Genomic DNA, 23,851 nt, shown 5'->3' on the forward strand with positions numbered 1-23,851 from the left:
TAAACCACTGAGCCACCCAGGTGCCCCGAAAGTGAGTCTTAAAACAGAAAAATTTTCTACCTTTTGGGCTTACAGTACCTAAGCAAGAAAATCAATTTAAGCAAATCGTGTGTGTGTGTGTGTGTGTGTGTGTGTGTGTGTGTATACAGCTATACATCTATTTTTAAAAGGAAAAAGTTGTCTTTGAGCAATGATTTCAAAAAATGACTAGGAGTTTACTGGGTAAAGAAGGTATGATAGAGATGCAGCACCAAGATCATCCTTTAAGGAAGGGTGTGCTGCTGCAGCTGTCAAAGCCCACTGCTGTGAGTCCTCTCAGGAACCCCGTGAGTTGGTAGAGTCAAGCCCTTCCTACGGCAGCCCACATCTAGTGACTGATAGGGAAATGGTATAAAGACTCAGCCATGTCAGCCCCACTTGAAGACAGCACTGAAGGGCTATTCTAGCTTCCAGTTCCCCGTGGGGTTGCAAACAGCCCTTGTTGGGAGGAGGGGAGGGAACATCTCGGTTCCAGTGCTTCTCACTCCAGTTGCCGTCTCCCTCCCTCAAGTACTCGCCCCAAAGTTGTGCCTTAAGGAATATCCTGTCTGCTAAATTCAAGGTCTCCTTCCCACAATCCATCCTATGATGACAAGGAGCCATGGTGGAGGGCTAGGAGTAGAGAGGAGTAGGGATAGTCTTCTACAAGGGAAGGATGGTTGTGTGAAGGAAACTGGAGCAAGAACTGTCTTGCATCCAAGGCGTTAGGTAGGCAGGAGTTTACAGCAAGGGCTTTCAGCAGCACCAAAACCATTGTTCTCCTGTATGATGGGCAAATAATAAATAAATAAACACTGCCATTTAAAGTAGCCCTGGGGGTGCCTGGGTGGCTCAGTGGGTTAAGCCTCTGCCTTCAGCCCAGGTCATGATCTCAGGGTTCTGGGATCAAGCCCTACATCGGGCTCTCTGTTCAGCAGGGAGCCTGCTTCCCCCCCCCCCCCGCCTCTCTGTCTACTTGTGATCTATCTCTTTGTCTCTCAAATAAATAAATAAAATTTTTTTAAAAAGTAGCCCTGGATTTGAGGATCTCCTTTGACTAAGCCAGCGAGGCATGGGGGACCTGACTTTGAATATTGAATAGCACACCACTGTTTGCAGGATATGTTTATATGTCCAGCTGGTTGTAAGAACTGAGCTGACCACCCTAAAAAGGAAGGTTTGCACTTAAAAAAGAAGAAAGAAAAAGATGCCTAACACACATTGTCTGCTTCACAGTTTTGTTCAAAGCTGCTTATTTCTCAATAGAGGCATTATTTTTCAGACTACCAATTTTATTTACATGGAAACTGGAAAAAAATGGTGACAGGAAAGATAGGGTAGCATTCCTGAGCTTTTACAAGTACAAAGAGAAGTCCTCGTGGCACTATTATTAACATAGCATGTGGCACTGGAACAAAAGATTCACATCCTTTCATCTCTCTTTTTTTTTTTAAAGATTTTATTTATTTGACGGAGAGAGAGATCACAAGTAGGCAGAGAGGCAGGCAGAGAGAGAGAGAAATAAGCAGGCTCCTTGCCAAGCAGAAAGCCCGATGCGGGACTCGATCTCAGGACCCTGAGATCATGACCTGAGCCGAAGGCAGTGGCTTAACCCACTGAGCCACCCAGGCGCCCCATCCTTCCATCTCTTAATGCCATTCTCAATCTAGTAGATCCAGAAAGTACATTAGGTTGGCCAGAGTGTCCTTTAATCTCTACTGAGATTCAATGGCTTTTTTGACTACTTAATAGGAAGGCAAATACCTAGTCTTGGTGAAAACACCTCCTGGGATTCAATGGGTTATGATGAGTATTGAGCAGGAAGAATTTTTTTAAGTGTCTTTAGTAGTTTTAAGAGAACCAAGCAGGGTGATAGAAGAGAGATAAGATAAGGAGGCAGAGGCTGAGAAAAGTCTACACCCTTGCAATCAAAAGGATAGGGTGACTCAAGGACATCGGTATAAAGCAACAGACTCTAAGAGAGGTCTCAGACAAAGAAAAAGTGTAAAATCATTCCTTCGGGTATTCCATAATATGAAAGCCCCTTCTATATGCTAATTTTAAAAAATGAGCAAGCTCACAAGCAAATGAGAAAAAGTATCAGGGTAATTTTGAAACTCTATATTGCAATGAGTAGAGATAGAGTTGGAAAGGGTTTCAAGAAAATAAGTGTGAGATCATATCAGAGACAGTTTGGATCAAAAATACAATTACAATAGCCTTTTGAGTCTCTGTGCGTGCCTAACTTTTCATGCCAGTTTTGTCATGACCAACATCTATGCAACTTTAGTGTCTTCTGCAAGATGGGGTCCCTCCATGAACTATTTGTTACTAGGCCATAAGATAAATGCAATAGTCCATTAGTAACTTCTGTAACAATTTTACAAGGTTATACATACATCTGTTGAGTTTAATTTTAAAATGGCTTGGGTTTTCGGTTTCTTTTTATTTCATTTTTGTAGTGCTTCAGTATTATTATGATTTACACACAGTGGAAAAGAGGAAAAAACTTCTTTCCTCAAGAGAGTTTGAGAAGTACTCAGCAACAGAAATAAACCAGTTTGGTGGGGGGGGCCTATGTTGCCTTTCTCATTCTATTTGACACTATCACTATATGGAAAAGGCCCAGAATTGGGAATCTCAGGTTCTTTTAAAATTCTCATGCTCTGTTTTCTATCATCATTCACTATGCTGTCCTCTATCTCTTCCCATATTTTTTAAAAGATTTTATTTATTTATTTGACAGAGATCACAAGTAGGCAGAGAGGCAGGCAGAGAGAGGAGGAAGCAGGCTCCCTGTCAAGCAGAGGGCCCGATGTGGGGCTCGATCCCAGGACCCTGGGATCATGACCTGAGCAGAAGGCAGCGGCTTAACCCACTGAGCCACCCAGGCACTCCGATCTCTTCCCATATTGCTGTGATATAAGATTCAGCCTGTTCAGAGTGTTTAGAACAAAAGGATGTGGGGGTCAATTGGCTCAATGTGTGGGTCAGTTCACCTGCTGAGCTGAATAGGTATCCCTCTGGTCTACATACTGACTCTGAGCAGGAGCAAAGTACAGTTTAAGTTAAGTCAACCCTACTAAATGAAGTAGTGATACTTGCTACAATAAGGATAAACCTCAAAGATTATGTTCAGTGAAAGAAACTAGATATAAAAGAACACTTATTATATCATTTCATTGACATGAAATGTCCAAAAAAGCAAACATAGGAACAGAAAATACATAAATGGTTGCTCAGGGCTGAAGGTTGGAGTGGGGAGTGATCATAAATAGGCATAAGATGGACATGTGCTAAAATTAATTGTTTTCATGGTTTTACAACCTTGCAAATATCCTAAAAATCTTTGGATTGGGGAAAAAAACTGTTCTTTACTCAAAATAATTTGAGAAGCCCTGGGAAAGAGAACTAAACCAGTTGGTACACTTTGAATTTTATACTTAGAATGGGTCAATTTATGATATATAAACTACATATCAAAATTGTTTTATAAAAAAATTAATCTCTGCTAGTAAAAAAGCAGACATCCCAATTTTCCTCCAGATTATTAACATATGAGTAGAAAAATCCAAGCAATCAAAATTATTCATATGATACACCTGTAGTTACAATGGCATAGTGCACTGCCTTGCAGATACTCTCTCGTTTAATCCTGACAAGAAATATACATGTGGGGCGCCTGGGTGGCTTAGTGGGTTAAAGCCTCTGCCTTCGGCTCAGGTCATGATCTCAGGGTCCTGGGATCGAGCCCCGCATCGGGCTCTCTGCTCCGCAGGGAGCCTGCTTCCTCCTCTCTCTCTGCCTGCCTCTCTGCCTGCTTGTGATTTCTGTCTGTCAAATAAATAAAATATTAAAAAAAAAGAAATATACATGTTCATTAGTATTTTTCTACTTTGACAGTGAGGGAATTATGGCCCAGAAATGGATGGCATTATACCCAATGTTACTACCAGATGGTGAATGGGAGAGTTGAAATTTAAGCCCATGCTGGTCTGAGTGAAAAAATGTATACTCTTTTCACTAAACCAAATGACCTTTGATCTGTTTTACAGAGGTCCAATAAGTAGAGACATTCAGAAAACCCTATGCTGAGGTATTCAGGAAAAAATGCAATTCTGAAGGCAGATTATGAAGTTAGTTTGTATGTACAATCTATATACAGATAATAATATCCCACCAATCTTTTATTGACATTAATTTATGTTGAGGAATACAAAGGATTTGTAAAGTCTCATTCATTTGGTAGTGATTAATAGTTTTTACAAAACTATGTAGTTTCACATGCAGGCAAGTTATAGAAGACATATATTTGTGAAAAATATTTTTATTAACCTATTGATAAGATATTTTTGGGCTCATCTCCACAAGTGGAAATAAAATTTAGAAAAAAAAATTCCTGCAAATGTTGTAGAAACTGTTTTATAATTTGATGACCCTTCACATTTCAAATGACATCAGTTGTGCCAGTTTGAAAGGCAGGGCTATAGAGAGGGGCTTTGTATTGCTAGAGGTATGTATGTTTGCTTTGCAGGTCAAGGGTAAAAATGAAAGGAAGGATCAGCAACATTTGACACAAAGAGGAAACATGCATCAGGATTCTTACCTGCCAGTGGAGGATTATATTCCAGATCAAACCAAGAGTCAGTTTGTGATTTCCATCTACAATGTCAGTGCTTCCGATATTCACTAAATCAACCTGTTAAAGATAAAGAGACAACATTTGAAGGAAAGAGACAAAATGTCTATTTGGAAAGAAAACAAAATGTGAAGGTAATTGCATTTAGCTATTTTCAGAGCCTAAGCAGTATTACAGCTTTTAAAAAATAACTAAAAATGAAACAAAATGCATTTTTGAATGCACTCTTTTTAACAAACAAGTGCCCCTGAACACATTTACAAAGAGATAGGAAATGAATGTACTTTTAGTATATAAATAGATTACTGCAGATTAAAGAGTCCAATCAGAATATCTTCAAATAAAATGTATAACAATGATAATTCATAAAGCATGCCTAAAATTAATAACTGATTGCTAATATAAAGTTGAAACTCAATAAAAAGAAATTTCATCAGTCCTTTGATGTTGCTCAAAGGAGTGTTATTATAATCAGGGGTAGCTGAATTTGACTAAAATGCCCTTGCTTTAGAAACATATATTCGAATTCTAATAAATAATGGAGCTATGGTGAGCTCTCTTTGCTCTATCTAGGACTGGGTTTGGGAATAAAAACTAAAAAAAAATTTTTAAAGCAAATCCTGTCTCCTGTCCTTTATGTTTCTAATATTTTTAGGTGGAGTCAGGTTAAACATAAGCATCAGACATATAAGTGCATGAAAAGATGTTCAGCATTATTAGCCATTAAGAAAATGCAATTTATATCCACAATGAGCTAACACTACACACTTATCATAATGGCTAAAATTTTAAAATAGTGACAACATCAAATCCCACTGAGGATATGGACAAACTGGATCACTCATGCATGGCTGGAAGAAATGAATGGTACAGGCACTCTGGAAAACATTTTGGCACTTTCTTGCAAAACTCAGCATGGGCTTAGCATATAATCCAGCAATTGGGCTCTTAGGAATTTATTCCAAAGCAATGAAAACTTATATTTATATAAAACCTATGTGTATGTGTTCATATCAGCTTCATTTGTAACAGTCAAACACAGCCATCTGGGAGAACAGCCCACGTGCCCTTCAAGCATGAATGGTTAAACAAGCTGTGGTACATCCATACCATGGAATACCACTCTACGATGAAAAGGAACAAACTACTGACACACAGAGTAACTTGGGTGAATCTCATGGGAAGTTTGCTGAGTTGAAAAAACAAAGCCAATCTCAAAGGGTTACATATAGTATGGATTAAATATAACAGTTTTGAATAGACGAAGTTCTAGAAATGGAGAAAAGGGTAGCAATTGCCAGAGGCCAGAGATCGGGGTGAGTCAGTTGGGTAGGTGGATGTGGTTATAAAAGGGCAGCATGAAGGGCCCCTGGGTGGCTCAGTTAGTTAAGTCTCTGCCTTTGGCTCAGGTCATGATCTTAGAGTCCAGGGATCAAGCCCCACATTGGACTCCCTGCTCAACACGGAGTCTGCTTCTCCCTTTGCCCCTCACCCCAGTCAAGCTCTCTCTCTCTCTGAAATAAATAAAATCTTTAAAAATAAAAATTAAAAAAATAAAAGGGCAACTCGAGGGATCCTTGTGGTGATGGATGAGCTCTGCATCTAGTCTGTGATGGTGGATACACACATGTACATGTGTGATAATGCACAGAATTAAAAATACCTGTGTATGCATACATGAGTGCAAGTAAAATTCAGGAACTATGAATAATATGAGTAGCTTATATCAATGCTGATGTGTGTAGTGATATAATCCCATAGTTTTACAGTATACTACCACTGGGATAAATCTTGGCTAAAGGATCTCTCGCTATTATTGCTTACAACTACATAAGAATTTACAACTATCTCAACGTGAGAAGATTATCCAAAAATGGTCATCTGGGGAATACTTTAACAGGATAATACATCAAAATAAAACAAATAAGCACCTTCAGATTAAGGTCTATAGAGTGGGTGTGAAACTGTTAGAGCAGTAGTGCGGGTTAAGAAGTAACTCAGATTTCTTTCCCTATTTACTACCTTTGGCTGACTCTTCCCTTTGGTTGAATTTCTTTTGGTTGCCTCAAGATCCTGCCATTTTGTCCTGTCCTGAGGGCAGCAACCTGAGAGAGTTGCCCACTCCTCATCCTCTCATGGATATCTTCTCTAAATAGCCACGAGTCATTGTGATTAAACCTTTCATCTTCCCAGGCTCCAAACCCTTACTGGTCAACGTGTCACTCCAATCTGTCTTTCCCATTTGTTTATTCCTTAAGTAAGATGGGTTTGCCACTCTCTCACTTAATGGCAAATTATATTCCTTATCATTCATCTTAATATTCTAAATGTTATTACAACTTGAAAATATGAAGCTTTCTGGGAAATCCAGGTGAAAACAATAAAAAAGGATACCCTTTGGTATAATTGTCAAATCACTCCCAATTACACCTCCTATAAACTTACTTACAGGTCTAGTGGATAATCGAATAATCAAAATTACTTTTGTACCCCAACAATATAAACATTATTGGTGTGTTGGCTTAAAACAAATGAAAAACATAGAAAATAATGTAGAATCATTTGAACAAGGACAGAAGATCCAGGTACAAGCCCAGAGTTGAATTCCACATATATTTCATAGTAGAGGATATTATTGAGCTATGCAATCGATTAGATGTGAGGATTGGTACCATCAGGACTTTACAGAGAAGTCAGCCTGAAGTAGTATGCAAATAGACATTTCACTAAAGCTCCATTGAGAAGTGGATAAATGGAAGTCCTGAAAACTGGTTAATATGAGAGACTTTGACTTTCTTGGGTAGAGGAAAATCAAAGTGATACTGCCAGTATAAGGTATTACATGTCTATTTATTTCTGCAATGCAGATGTTTTTTGTTGTACACTTGAATTTCAGGAGGACCCCATGCAAGTTTGCCCTAATTCAGTATGCTATAGTTAATTTTAATATTTCAAATTACTGAGCATTCACATAAATTTGTCCTACGCAGGTGGATAATAATTTGCTATAATATTGTTTTAACTGAACAAAGTAGAATACATCAAGTTTCTAGAATTTATTAGGGAAACAAAAAATAGAGATCCCAGGGGAGATTAATAACTCAAAAACAAGAAAGAACCATGACCTACATTTCACTTGGAGATTCCTTATGTGGCAGTAAAGGAAGGAGTTCCTCCATATGTAAAAGCTACTATAAATTTATCATTTGATTCACTGATGCATTCATTCAACAAATACATTTTGGATACATGTCAGGCACTGATGTACTTACAGCACAAAAGAGAAAAAATGTTCTTGCTTTCTGGAACTTAACTGTAGTGAGAATGATAATCAGACATACATTGTTGAAAATTCAGTTACTTTAATGGAGAAGTTGTGTTTTTGTTTGTTTGTTTGTTTGTTTGTTTGTTTTTAGGAGACAGACCTATACTGGAGAAATCACTGCTGGTAGTTATGTTTGGACTTGTTCCTGTGGAGACTTAGAGCAAGTAACAGACTTGCCTAGATCAACTTTCATAAGCTTTCTCTTTGTATCAGCAGGGAGACAGTTCTGCTTTTTCTTTATCCTCATAAAATCCCTCCTAAGATCCAATCTCTATTATGTCCAGGTACTGTGCTCAGCTTTGAATAATTAAAAAAAAAGCTCATAAGCTAATAGCAGGCCACACAATAGAAACCAATTAAAATTAAGTAGGGTCTAGAAATTTTGCTTCTAGATATATCCCCAAAGAACAGCAAGCAGGGACTTGAACAGATATCTGTATACCATTATTCATAGCAGGGTTACTCACAATAGCCAAAAGGTGAAAACAATGCAATGTCCATTGACCAATGAATGGACAAACAAAAATGTGATATATACATACAATGAAATATTATTCAGCCTTAAAAAGGCTGACAAATGTTACAACATAGATGAACTTTGAAAACATTGTGTTAAGTAAAAATATCCAGCCAGACACAAAATGAGAAATATTATATGATTCCACTTATATCTGGTGCCTAGAAAAGTCAAAATGTATAGAGAAATAAAATAGAATAGAGCTTATCAGGGGCTTGAGAAGAGGGGAATAGGAAGTTACTGGTAAGAGTTCCAGTTTTTTAATGATGAAAAATTTTGGAGATGAATAGTGTTTCTAGGTGCATACCAATGGGAATGTACTTAACGTCACAGAAGTATATGGTTAAAAAGTTGCTTTACATGGTAAATTTTATGTTGGGTCTCTTTTATCACATTAAAAATAAATAATAAAAGAAGCCACTGGAAGACACATACACACAAAAGCCACAGACAATATCTAAAGGAGGATGAACGGATGTGTTCCAATAACACTTATTTATAACAATGGGAAAAAATAGGTAACTGTGTCTCATGGCGACCCCATGAAGAGAAAAATATATATATTATGGCAGGGTAAGCAAAAGAACAAGAAGATATTCAGTATTGATTGAATCTGTGAAGAAGGAACTTAAAGACTGGAAGAAAGAAAGTGGCAGGCAGAAAAGGCATGCCAAGAAGATCCCACATGACCGAAGATATGGAGATGGGGTAAAGGATATTACCTGATTGGGAATTAGAAGCATTGTGCTCAGGGACAATGTGGGATGGGGTAAAATTGTTCAACCATCTGGGACAGCATTATGAAGAATCTTTAAAACCTAATTCACACAAGGAACTGACTGTTAGAGAGGAGTTAAAGTAGAGAGGCAATAGCATCAGCAAAGTTGTATAGATCTTGGCTAACTGCTATAGGCCCTAAACAATAGCATAGATCATTTATAGATATCTCAAAAACTAATACAAAGAAGCTTAAACTTTCGTCAGAGACAACAACCTTTTTCACAATTCTGAACTCTAACAAATGTGCATTTTATAAAAACATATTGCGTCTTTAATTACAATTTTACAAGTAATGTGGTGATAACCACATAGCCATTTCTTTAGTCAACTTTCAATAAACAGAGCAGAGCATTAAATCTTAGTTTTGCGGAGAGAGTCTGTAGACAATTACAATAATGCTATACAATCTATGCAACTTTGTTGATTTAAAATTATATTTTGTTAGTTTACTTTTTTCCTGCCAGTATTATTCACTATGTCATCAGATTCAATGGGGCACGGACCACCTCTGTTTCATTGGTGGACCCTGCCCTGGAGCACAGTAAGTAAATACCATGGTTTGTAAGTGGTGATTCACTCATACATGCTATATTTCATATGCCTCAGGGGCTGGCTCTTATCCCACTGCAGTTCGTACCAATCATCATTCCTTTCCAAAGGTCCAAACCTGATTAAGTCATGTTGCCATAAGGGGGTATTGCATTGTAAGAAACACAACCATAACCATTTTTGAGTGGCAAACTAGATACCAATCTTGGTGTTGTTTTCTATTTATGTATGTATATATAATCTATTTTTGTTCTTTTTAGAAATATTTTATGGCTTTATATATAGTCACATGAATATATTTTATGGAAATGCATGAGTGAGATCTCACACATGCATCTCTCCTGCTTTTCTTGAGACTAGTTTTCTTTTCAGTTTTTGCTTGCCCCTCTTTCTTCCCCTGACTTCTTTCTTAACCTGACCTAAAAGACTTTCATATTTTCTCCCTATTCATATGATCTCTGTGTGTGTGAGTGTGTATGTGTGGTATCATAAAGGCACAAATAAACAGGGTTTTATATTCTCCCCAAAACAGAATATTATTCAGATTCTATTGAATATCACTTTTACCCTTTTAATCCGTTTTTTCATTCATTTTAATGGCTGCATAAGATTTCATAGTTTGGATGTATCCTAAAGTATTTAGCCAGTTCCCTGTTAGTGGACATTTATTTCGTTTCTACATTTGTAATATTTGTTTTGTTTTGCCACTTTATATAATATTGCAATGGACATCTTGTACATAAATTCTCAGATAACTGATGCTTTTATCACTACAATAGCTAGTCCAGGAATGTATTTTCTAGAGCAAAGATATACATATATATTTTTTAAAATTTTGGTGGCTTTATCTTTTTTTTATTTTTATTTTTGAGAGAGAGAGAGATAGTGAGCATGAGTGGGGGGTGTTAGGGGAGGGAAAGAGGGAGAAGCAGGCTCCCCGCTGAGCAGAGATTCCAATGCAGGGCTCCATCCCAGGACCCTGGGTTCATGACCTGAGCCACAGACAGATGCTTAACTGACTGAGCCACCCAGGCACCTTAGTAGTTTTTTTTTTTAATAAAAAGCTTTTAGCATTCAATATTTTAACCAGCAATGTGTATGAATGGGCTCTTCCCTTCCCAGCAATAGATGTTTTTGATTTTCATTTTGCCTGTCTGATGAGTAAAAAGATTTTGCATTGTTAATTTATTTCCATGATTCTTACTTCTTCTGGAATATCTTTTTGTATGGCTGATGATTACAATTTCATCTGTAAATTGTCTGTTAATACAGTTTGTTCATTTTCTATAGATAGTTTTTCTTCTTAATTTTAAAAGCTCTTTGCAACTAGTAGCTAGCATTTATTGAGTATTTACTACATGTAAGACACATTTTAATCAAGTTTATATAGTTCAACAATCTAATTTTGTATTCATATTCATAAGTGAGATTGTCTTAAATATTTTTAATTTAATTTTATGTTTTCTGACTGTTGGTACTAAAGTTATTCTGATATCACAAAAGGAATTGCAGGGTTTTATCTTCTTATATGCTTTGGAATACCTTAAAATATAGGAATTAATTTTTCTTTAAGGATTAGGTTAAACTCACATGCAAGAATCCTGGTATATATTTCCATGGTGAGTCTCTAATACTTAGTATTTTCTGAAGTAATTGTTCTAGTTTAATTATCTGCTATTCTTATGTCAATTTTAGTAATTTGTATTGTTCTAGGAGATCATCCATGTCTCAGATTTTTCAAAATTAATTTCCCAGAATTGCTTGTAGTATTCCCTCAGTTTCTTCTCAATCTGTGGTTGCATATCCTTTCTCATTACTAGTCTTGTCTATTTTTCATTCTCTTATTTTCTTTTGTTAGGATTAGAAGAGGTTTATCTCTTTTGTTGATCTATTCAAAGAGCTAGCTTTTGAACTCAATTTGACCTATAGTTTTCAGTTTTCTATTTTGAATTTACTTTGCATTATTGCTTTTCCTTTTATAATCTCTGAAGTTGTATACTTATTTTATCTCTATCTTAAAAGAAAAAAAAAACTTAAGCCTATGAGGTCCTCCCTGAATACAGCTTTCACTGCCCACATCATCATCACAGTAAAAATATGAGACAGTTATTATTTTATATACATTTTACCTAGAGGAAAACAGAATGCCAAAGGTACATGGAGCTTTCACAAGGTCAGATTTAAAACCAGGTCTGGATATGAGAGATAATTCCTTAATTAAATCTAGAGAATTCTTCATTAAGTGCTTTAATAGGCTCTCTCTAAATTAATAAATATTGCATACCACCATTTAGGCAAGGAATATTATTTGTTTTGGTTATGTTTTATCTCTTTTCAAATTGCCAAGGACTATAAGAAATAACAATAATAATCACTAAGGCTCTAGGAGAGGGAGGGATATTTGGTCATGCCTCAAAGTGACTGTTCATGGTCTTTTTATTACTATGGAATGCCTCATGTCAACAGTCTAGCCCATTTTGTCTCTCAGTTCTCACATGCTTGGTGTTTTGATAATGCCATATTTTCTACTATGTAGCTAAGAACGATGCTGTTCTTATAAAACAGTATCATTACTAGCTACTCTTAAATAATCATGTGCACAATGGCTTCTTTTAAATATCTTTCTAATATGTGCTCTGCAGTTATATCTTTCAAGGATTCTCAGTCCAATTTCTAAATAACCATGGAAAGGAGAAACAAAAACTGAAATATGTTAAAATCTATGTTAAATGGGGAAGGCTGGGTGGCTCAGTTGGTTAAGCATCTGCCTTCAGCCCAGGTCATGATCCCAGGGTCCTAGGATAGTGTCCCCCATGGGGCTCCTTGCTCAGCTAGGAGACTGCCTCTCCCTCTTCCTGCTGCTCCCCCTGATTGTTCTCTCTTTCTCTCTGACAAACATATAAATAAAATCTTAAAAAAATAATAAAATAAATTTAAAAATAAACTCTGTGTTAAATGAATAATTACATGTTAAAGGAATAATTACATGTAAGCAGAACAAAAGAACATTTATGTGACATATATGTTAACGTATAGAACCAGTGTGTGTGTGTTTGTGTGTGTGTATCAGTACTGTGACCAGCACTAGATAGCAGGAAATTCAATACTGAAGTCACAAAGGATGCCCAAAGTTATGTTTTCCTGTTTGCAGAATGAAAGCATCTGATACTAAATGAATAAGTGTGAAAGTTGATATTGTGTGTGAAAATTAAATAGCATGCATTGAATTTTTACAGACACAAGTTCGCCTATACATGAAGATTGGCTTTATGAGTTCCTGAAAACAGGCCTAAGACTTTACTCATAATGTAACATTAGATTCTGGCTTAGAGTTTTGCAGTGTTCTCTGTGCAAGAAGCTTTATTCAAACTTAATTGTAGAGGATAGAAAATTCTCACCATTTGTCTTAATATAACAGAACCTTCTTATGGCTCTAATAGAATATTTAAATGTCAACTCTTAGGAAAATATCCCTTGACTCAGGATGCACAAACTGCAAAAAAAGCACCTAGGAAACCTAATGAATTGGCTTTCAAAATATAGTAGTCTATTGTTATCATGTGAGGACACAAACTAGAGGGAATTCCATTTTTGTGCCTACATTAATACTTAGACAAAAGCACTAGATTTCGTACAAAAATATCTATTTAATTTTAAGGTTAATTATAAGTATTTCACAAATCAAAATCACAGTGAGATACCACCTCACACCAGTCAGAATGGCTAAAATTAACAAGTCAGGAAACAGCAAATTTTGCCGAGGATGCAGAGAAAGGGGAACCCTCTTAATGCTGCTGATGCGAATGTAAGCTGCTGCAGCCACTCTGGATAATGGTATGGAGGTTCCTCAAAAAGTTAAAAATAGAGCTACCCTATGACCCAGCAATTGCAACACTAGGTATTTACATAAAGGATACAAATGTAGTGATCCAAAGGGGCACCTACACCCCAATGTTCATAGCAGCAGTGTCCACAATAGCTAAACTGTGGAAAGAGCCCAGATGTCTATGCACAGATGAGTGGATAAAGAAGAGGTGATGTGTGTGTGTGTATGAATATTACCCAGCCATAAAAAAATGAAGTCTTATCATTTGCAATGACATGCATGGAACTAAAGGGTATTACGCTAAAAGAAATAAGTCAATCAGAGAAAGACACATATCATATGATTTCACTACTATGTGGAATTAGGGAAACAAAACAAAGGATCATAGGGGAAGGGAGGGAAAAATAAAATAAGATGAAATCAGAGAGGGAGACAAACCATAAGAGACCCTTAATCTCAGGAAACAAACTGAGGGTTGCTGGAGGGGAAGTGGGGAGGGGAAGGGTAACTGGGTGATAGACATTAAGGAGGACATGTGATGGAATGAGCACTGGGTGTTATACACAACTGATGAATCACTGAATTCTACCTCTGAAACTAATAGATTTTAAATAAGATAAAAGTAACATGATAAACAAAAAACAAAAGTAAACATGACACTAAACATCTGCAATATATATATGTATATATATATGTATATTTATACATATATATTTATATAATTAGTATGTTAACTACTGGGCTATGAGGAAAAATTCTCTTTCACTGTTTAGTCAAGAAAGCAATGTTCATTTTATCCCAGGTTTTATTTTATACCAGGTCCCTTCAGGGCATAGATGCAATCTAGCATTGTCAATAATATTTTCTACAAGCCAAATTTATATATCCCACTGTGGTTATAGTAAAAGGATTTATATATACATTATATTGATATATTTAAGATTTAAGAATACTGAAGAAAACCCTAAGATTTAAAGCATATCTGAAATATGATGGTTTAGTAAAAGGCGATTACTGACCTGGGCCAGTTTATATTATTTTTAATTAGCTTTACAGAAAGAGGAATAGCACATCAAATGTGAAATGCTACACGTTGACTTTAGAAAGAGGCACATTTGACATAGAAATAATCACAATAGCCAGGTCAAATAATGAAAATGGAAGTTCTTAGGGCAGAGCAGAAGGAGGAAAAACGATGAGTAACAACAAGGGAGTGCTTTTCCTATAATAAAGTTTTAATGAATTTTTTCACGCTTTTTAAACTTTGCAGGAGCAGGGAGATGGATAAACTTTCCCAGTTTTAGTTTGTGAATCATTTAAGCATTTGCAGTTCTAACTTGGAAGTTGTAGAGTTATAGCTCATTCAACATGGGAGCCATCACCTTTCCAAAAAATGGTATCAGCCACTTCTTGCCTTTTCAGACAATCACACAGGACATTTCAAAGCTACAGGCACTAATGAAAACACATTCTCTGTCATTCAGCCAAATGAAATTAGGTTAGAACTAGAAGGTCCCTCACATGGGTTTCAAAGGATGTGGTTCTTTAAGACCTTTCAGATTTCAGGATTTATCCTAAGAAGTCACTTTAGTTCCTTGATGTGCAGAATACAATCTGAACATTTTTTTGAATTCGGGAAGGGATAGGGGACAAAGATAAGCCATCATTTTCCTCATCAGTCTAAGTATGTGAGTTTAACAAAAAAAATGATGCAAATTAAATCTTATGACTTCACACAGAATGACATGAATTCAAAAGGAACCATGAAATGTCATCTTTAAAAGTTTGGGTAGATTTCCTTAAACCAGATTCTTAAACAGTGACTAACATTTAAGAAACTATAATGCATTGGAATTTATTATATAAAGATCCTTCCTGATAATTAGACCTCATTCAGATACTTCTACCTTCTATTTATTTGGCTTTTTGTACCCATACATTTCTCTCTAATAAATTTCTTGTAACTGAGAATTTCATTCCAACATTCTAGACAACTAGGATTTGCTTTCAAGATGTGTGAAGCACTTTTTATAAAACATCTGCCATTGTGCAGCCAAGCTAGAGACTTCTCTTTAAGTTCAAGAGAAATTCCTCAAGTATTTATGTAATCCTTCCAAATATAGTGCATTTAAATGATCAAAAATGCAGGAAAACCAAAGTAGTTTTGCTGTTTTTGCAGCATGTGCTTTTATACTGTGTTTAAAATTTATGTAAAATTTTAAGACTTATAGACATAAATCATACCTATTTTTTCCATTGAGAGATGAATGTACTGAATCTTTCATAATTCGATGATGAATAGTTCAAAATACACAATATAAAGGGTGGGCTGCCTTAGCTTTTGAGGACTTGGCTCTTTATTCCCTCTCATATCTCTATTGTGCAGAGAGCATTTTTTTAAATTTTATACAAATATGGAAGTTTATACTAGAAAACCTTTTATTTTTTAATAGTATGGAAATTGGCAGAAACTTTTGAAATGCAATTTTATTTATTTTTTGATAATGCATTTTTTGTTTTCTTTTTTCTTTTTTATTAAGTTCAATTAGCCAACATATAGTACATCACTAGTTTTTGATGTAGTGTTCACTGATTCATTAGTTGTGTGTAACACCCACTGCTCATCACATCACGTGCCTTTCTTAATACCCACTTTTTAAAAGAACATTTTGACCTAGATTGCATCCTAAGATTTAGTTCTAGGTACAGTATTTGCTATGAAGATACTATCTCTACTTTCAATTATTAAGTTTTACATATTTAGTCATTCGTTAAATATTTTTCACCATCTCCTTACACCACATGTTGAATGGTACAGATGGAGACAGACTAAAAAATGGACTTATATCAAATTGCCTAAAGACAACTGAAGGGAGTTCAAATTTCTCTATATTTTGGATGTGTTTATGATCACAGTCATTTGTCACAAGGTAGTTCTTTTTAATGGAACTATGTTTTTACTTGCTTATACACTGCCTCTTGGCAATAAAGATTTGAAGCAGCTAAGTTTTTTTTTTTTTTTGAAGCAGCTAAGTTTTAAAAACCCCATAATGTAAAGAAAAACAAACATTAAAGGGGTAAAAGAAAATTAAAACAAACATATCAATGTAGGGGTTTCAATGCAGGAAGTTTCATTGATCAGAAAATACAGGACTGAACTTTTTTGCCAAGTAGCTCCTACAGCTCAACTCAGCAAAATTTCTTATATGGAATATTATATACTAGAAGGCATCAGTTGAGAAAATGAACTCTGTCCTCAGTAATAATTTCACAACACAGAATAAAATATGTATATACTTTCAATGTGATATTATTAAACTTGAATTTTGTAAATATTGTATACCTTATACCCAGCAATATAGAATGTTACTTTAATGAAAGCAGAACCCTATATAGCCATAGCTTTCTAATCTTGAACGATGTATACTGATTTCAAGGAAAAAATTTGGCAATAGCAACCCTGAAAACTTTCAAGTTACATGACTAACATTATTATAATAAGAAGAAATTTTAAATTATAATACATTTTGAAGCCATATTATTATTATCACAAAAATATCTCTAAGTGTACAAATCATAAGTAAATGGCTACCTCAATTTTGAGTTTAATATGCAAGAAAAAATACTGTTCTACCTTGAGGCAAGAAATGCACTGGTCAGGGGGAATATGACCAATTCACCTTATGAAATTATTTTAAATGAGAGTTAGCTTCATTTTTAAGAGCAGTAAATTCCCATTGATGAATTTAAATATTACAGTATATGCTTGTATATAATTTATATATTCTATAAAAGAATATTCTGAAATATGTATAACCACTTCTGTTAGTACATTTCACATTTCGGAGATGATGAAGTGGACTCTAAGTCATGGAATCATTTGGCAAAACTCCCGGAGTTAGTGACAGGGTTAAAGGACAGACTTCCCCTGGATCCTCAGAATAAATATAAGGTGCAGACATAGTACAGTCCTATGTCGTGGATTGAAAATTCAGTGTAAGAACTAATACTTGTCTAACATAAATTAACTTAAAAATTTGGAATTTATATCTGAACACTAGATTTTATGAGTAATACATAGAGGCAGTTTATAGTCAGTCAAAGATATTATGTTCTGACACACTCCAAAATATTTATTATATGGCTATTTAAGTCTCTGAATACTTAAAGAACACATAAAATACTAGCTTTAAAGAATATTTTAGAACCCTCTTTATCTAAGATCATATGCCAGGAAGAGTGAATAGCATATCATTTTTCAGATCAGTGACATTTGATAAGCATTCACTCTAACTCAGTGACAATTTTCAATGATGTGATTAAGTGAATATTTGAACATAGCTGACGTTTGAATTTTCAACATAGGCTTTTAAACACTCACTTTGAATTTGTGCTATAAATGTGTAAAAATGATCTTATTATTTTTGTGCTACTCTACATGTAGAGTACTCTACATACTCTACTCTACATTTATACTTCTTGAACATTTGAAGTTACTTGGTAAGAATTTGCCGCTTTGTCATAGACAGTTGATGAGAATGGTGTATGGAACATGAGTATGAGATCTACAGCTGTGTCAGCTAATATTAAATCATACTAAATCAAAAAGTCCTGGTATACTGTATGCACAGGATGTATTACAACACTACATTTCTTGTATGAATATTTAAAATAAAGATGGAGTGTATACTATGACTTCAAAGAGGTACTGAGATCCATAAAATGTAAACATGGAAATCTTGGGGGTGACTGGGTGGCTCAGTCAGTTAAAGTGTCTCTTGGTTTTGGCTAAGGTCACAATCTCAGGGTTCTGAGATTGAGTCCCTGCTTATCACTCTCCCTCTGCTCCTCCCTGCTCTCTGTCTCTTTCTCTCTCAAATAAATAAATAAATAATCTTTTAAAAAGCACATGGAAATCTAGGGATGGAAGAAGCGAAAACAAACCGGAATTAGCCAATTAATGGAAGACAGATATTATAATGTATCCAGAGTGCAGTTTGAAATACCATGGACAGTTAAATCTCCCTACTAGATCTTTAATGGCTAAATTCCTTTAACAGTGAAAAAATATCATTCATTATTCAATTTGACACAAAATGATGAAAACATCAAATCTCTGGTAGAGGAAACTCACTGACTGGAACTTACTTATATCCAAGGGGATAAAAAATCCATCAAGAAACAAATTAAAATGACCCATCAAATGTTTCTTTTCATTTGAGAGAAAATGTGGTTAAAGACCCGCAGAACTGAATTCAGAATGTCTGGTGGAGACTGTCCCAAACAGAAGCGGAGAAGGGTAAAGGAATGGTATAATAGCAATATGAGAGATGTTTCCATTACCTGTGATTTACTTAATCTAACTTCAACAAGTAGCAAGGAAATGCAAGCTGTGGCTATGTTTTATATCTTGAGCTGGTGTGTAGACAAGCTTAACCACTTGATACAGTCAGACTCTATTTCAAAGGATTTTGTACTTTCTTTTGTTTGCTTTTTTAAACCATGGCCAGCTTTATTACAAATGAGCTTTGCTCTCAGCAAATATTGTAATAAAGGTATCACTGCACTTGGAAGTACTTTATTCTCAGTAAGTCGTTTTGAAAATAAATTATTGATAGCAGAAATAACTTCATGCTAAAGCAGCCACTACAGAGAATGCAAATCAGAACATAAATGTGGTATCTAAGCTCTACAGAGCTTAGCTGTGAGTGCCATTTGAGTGAGGATAGCAAATGAGGCATCAGGACAGAGAAGGGAAAGGAAACTGAGGCATGGAGTCAAATTGAGTTGCTAGTTGAGAACAAGGAAATGTGTGGAAACGGTTCGCTTATGGCAGAGGAATAGGTCAAAGTGGACAAATCCTAAGAAGGAAGGAAAAAACAAAATGGCTTTGACCTAAGATTTTGAAACTCCCATAAAGTAGCCTTTCTAAAGGAAGCTTCTAACACCCCTTTAACAAAAGTGAGGGCTAACTTTTTAAAATTACTTTTAGAACTTAGGTGTGTGGATAGAGTTGTAGAATTGTTAAGTCCCTAATGATTTTCTATCAGCAATTGTCAATTTCTTAAAGTTTGGATGAACTTATCACTGGTGCCATTAGACTCAGAATCCTTTGTGAAAGATTGGTTTTGTTTAATTTTATGATTTCTTAACTTCTCCTGGCTACTGGTTAAGGTTGTCTATATTTCATTTTGTTAAGTCTCATAATTTATCATTTTAAATAGAATATAATCTAATTTAATTGCTTTTTTATGATCAACATATAGCTCTGTGTAGATTCCATTTTCAGTTTCTGTATCTCTTAAACTTGTGTTTAAAATTTTCTTTCTGTGTTTACGTTGCATATATTTGCTTTCCCCCTCCTTTTCCTGATTAAATTTATGAGATTAGTCTATTTTATTACTTTATTACAAAGAACTAGCTCTGAAATTTATCTAGTGTTTCCTCTTTCTGACTTATTTATTTCTTCATTTATCTTTTATTTTCTACTTTCCTTAGAGCATTTTTTCTTTTTGTAACATTTATGGTTGAAATCTTGAATTAATTTAATCTTTTTTTAATGAAATTAAAAGCAAAGACACAAACTGAACCTCTGAGTAAAACCTAGGTCATTTCTCATGGAATGTTTTTCCTACACAAATGTGGATTTATACTCTTGATTCCTTATACAAAACATTTTGAATTAATCAAATTGAATTTTTAGAAGTATTATTAATTTCTAGTATTGCATTATTATCATCAGAGTATATACTTTATTAGCTCTTCTTTTTATGTACTTGACACTCTTACAGCATCCTAATATATTATCCATATTTGTACATAGGGCAGGAATATTTTTATGTGTTTATCTTTTCCTATGCCTTTGGTAAACTTGTGCAGCAGAGCAGAAATAGGAAATAACTCATAGTCCGTTTTCCTTTTCTGGCTCTGATGTTCCCCAGAAGCACGGGAAATGATACGGTATCAGCTGCTTCCAAACTTAGCCAGAAACCGTCTCTGCTCCCTGTCAGCAAATAGAGGTGGTATGCTTTCAAAAGTGAATGGCTTCCTGGTACACCCAGCAAGGTTCAACCCTAGGCAACATAAAGACTCAGTACAGACATTCTCAAGTCCACATTTGACCAGAAAATAGAGAATACTTGGAGTGTTGGTTATTCTCTGTCTCCTCCCCAGTCCTTCACCCCTTCTGTGTATTAGATGACTCATCTAGTTTAAAATGACTATCACCTAGGATCTCTCACCTTCTGGCTCTGGTTGAGCTTGAGCAATGAGTAGCATTGGCAGGATACTGGAGAATCAAATAGAGAGACCAAGGTATCAATCTTCTCCCAACTCCCCCAGCAGGCCAAGATTTGGGAGTAACTTCATTTTCTAGATACATACATCACAGTTGCTGACCAGTGGCCCCTCTCACAAGGTTGGAGCTTCCACTGGTTTAAGGTAACAGCTCTCTCCCTTTGGTCTCTTTAGGTTTAGGAATAAACGCTATTAACTCTTGCTAGTCCCTGCATGCTTCACCATTCATTGTTAGTCCCTTTAACTCTCTTCACATTTCTGTATCTATTCCCTTCATTACAGTCTCTTCAGCTTTGTCTTTGCAGGCTTTCTGTTTTATACCGGAACTGTTAATGAGACACTTGGTTTCACCAGAAGACTTGCACTTCGGTGGTGAATCTATCAGTGGTGGCTACTTCAATGGACTGAAGATGAATGGCTTTTCTCCTGCCTATAAAAGGCACCACATCGGTCTACTGATCTCTGGCCATTCCCAGGGATAGGGAAGAGCATTCCTAATAATGACAAAGAATTTTCTGAATGTCTTTTTGAGAGCTCACATTTGGATTTAGGGAATTTATATTAAATTATAAACTATTGCTTTTCCTGCAAATCCAACTTTATAGGGCAGAAGGTTTATACATAATGCACACATATTTTATAGAATCATCTCTGTTATGGGCTATCAATGGGAGGGAAATCATTATTAAATCTACAGTTTATGTATTCTCTCTCTCTCTCTCTATCTATATATATGTATATATATTTTCTTTCTGTTAAGTGTGTTCTAACCTGACAATGGAAAATTAAAGACTGAAGAAAAATATACTTCTGAGCCTGCGGTAGTCCACTGCTGTTGCTGGGGGCGGAACCAACTCCAGCTCCCTGAGCCCCTTGGGAGGCTTGTGAGGGGGCAGGGGACTTTGGACATAGGAGAGCTCCAGGAGGCACAGGCGTGCGCTGGCCCCCACAATACTCTGCAGGGCTACAAAAGGAGGGGGGACCTGTCCAGAATCCCTGCAGGGCAGGAAACCTCAACACAGAAAAACTGAGATGAAAATGAAGGAATGCCTGAGAACCAAGGAAAGACTACAAAGAACAGCCACGGGATGTGGGAAAACCACAAGTAGCTTGTACTCTGGAAAACAAGGAAAAGTTAGAAAATGAGGGAAAGACAAATCACAAGGAAAAGGCAGGAAATGAGGAAATTGTAAAGGACAAGGAAAAGCCAGGGAGTTTGGCAAAAACGGAAAATAGAAAGCCAGTGAGTGAGGGAAAGCCAGAGGGCAAGGCAAAGCCAAAAGAAGAAAACCCAGGGAGTGAGGGAAAGCAAAAGGAAGAGGGAAAGCGAGCCAGTGAGCCAAAGTGCCTAGCTGCGGATGGTGTACCCAGGAAGGCCAAAAGAAAAACCAACAAGGGGCTGGCTCCTTGCCTCCAGGAATTTAAGGCCATATAATATGCATGTGAGGAATGAGGAATGAGGAATGAGGAGATGAGAAGAGAATTCAATGAAATGGTCAGGGTGGAGGATAAGGTGAAGAAAACCAGGCAGAAATGGGGAAGGGAGTATATGGATGCAAAGAGCTTTACAGATCCCTTCCACCCAATGGGTCTAAGAGAACTCAGGGGGTGGCTGCCGGACCCCACAAAAAGTCTTCAAAGACATTCCTTTTGTGTAGTGCCCCTGGCAGCATTTGCCAGGCCCTGTGCTTTAACCTTATGCTAATAATTTGCTTTAGCTGTCACTTTTGTTATCAGCAGCATTTCAACCCAACTAGAGTACTCTCTCAGTACGGGATTTTGCACCCACATGCATTGCACAGACATTCTAATTCTTGGAAAAATAAAGCGGCTTATAATATAAAAAAAAAATTTCCATTACATTTTCTTTGTGGTTTTAGTAGTATTTCTATTATGCAGTAAGTTGCATAATGTTTGATCTTATTTTTTCAAAGATATATTTATTTTGGAGAGAGGGAGAGAGAGTGGGATAGAGGGGCAGACTAAGAGGGAGAGAGTCTAAAGCAGAGTGCAGAGCCCACCCTGGGGCTCGATCTCAGGGACCAGAAATCTAACCTGAGCCAAAACCAAGAGTCAGATGCTTAACTGACTGTGTCCGCCCAGGTGCTCCAGTATCATATTTTAATTACTGATTATAACTTTCCTGGGTAAAAATGTACTCTTTTTAAGTACTTGTAAGTTTTTCTATGTTATTATTTAACTTTTTCTCTAATCTTAAAAGAACGTGTTTTATTAGCAGTTCAATATATAGTAGCACCTTGAGTTTCAGTCATTGCCATCTCCTTCAGCACAAAGTTCAAAACCTAACCATGTCTTCCCATGTTTTCCCTTCTCCCTTCTTGTCTTCCCTTCTTTTGGGCTTTTCTGTTTTATTGCCAGAATTCCTTCTGGTCTTATATTGAAAACTGTGAAATTAATAATTACAATATATATATAGGAAAGCCAACATATGCAGGAAACCCACTCTGCTGCTTCTCTGATCCCCTGCTCGCCTGTGTTTTCTCCACATTCAGTCCTATCTTGTGAGTCCTATTTGCGAACTTTTTTTTTTTTTTTCTCTCTCTCTCTCTCTCTCATCAAGATCTTTCTGTTCCTCTCCCTGGACCATTTTCCTATAGAAAATCCCATGGCTCACTCCCTCTCTTCCTTCCATGTTTTAACTGTATCACAGCTTAACTGAGAGTTCTTCCCATACCTCCTATTCTGTTTATGATTTATTAGTTCATTTAGCTATCACTACATTTTAAATGTTTAATGTCCCCTGGTATGTAACTGTAAACTCTATGGCATAAAGGGTTGTTTCTGTTCTGATCACTGACTACAGTGTTCTTACCACCTAGAATACAATCGAACACATAAGAGACATGCAATAAATAGTGTGCTGAATGTAAATATACTAAC

The 23,851-nt window shown here is 36.1% G+C and overlaps 1 protein-coding gene across 9 annotated transcripts in view; it reads right to left on the reverse strand.

The window, feature by feature from the left end:
• DMD (dystrophin) overlaps window positions 1-23,851 on the reverse strand; it is a 2,324,635-nt gene that overhangs the window by 1,754,323 nt on the left and 546,461 nt on the right. For all 9 annotated transcript variants that reach the window (XM_045994540.1, XM_045994546.1, XM_045994545.1 and 6 more), the window contains exon 5: window positions 4,625-4,717. In XM_045994540.1, coding sequence (XP_045850496.1) covers window positions 4,625-4,717 — 93 coding nt within the window. The remainder of the gene's footprint in view (window positions 1-4,624; window positions 4,718-23,851) is intronic.

This window comes from Meles meles, chromosome X, assembly GCF_922984935.1.
Source record: "Meles meles chromosome X, mMelMel3.1 paternal haplotype, whole genome shotgun sequence".
In the NCBI taxonomy this organism is placed as follows: Eukaryota; Metazoa; Chordata; class Mammalia; order Carnivora; family Mustelidae; genus Meles; species Meles meles.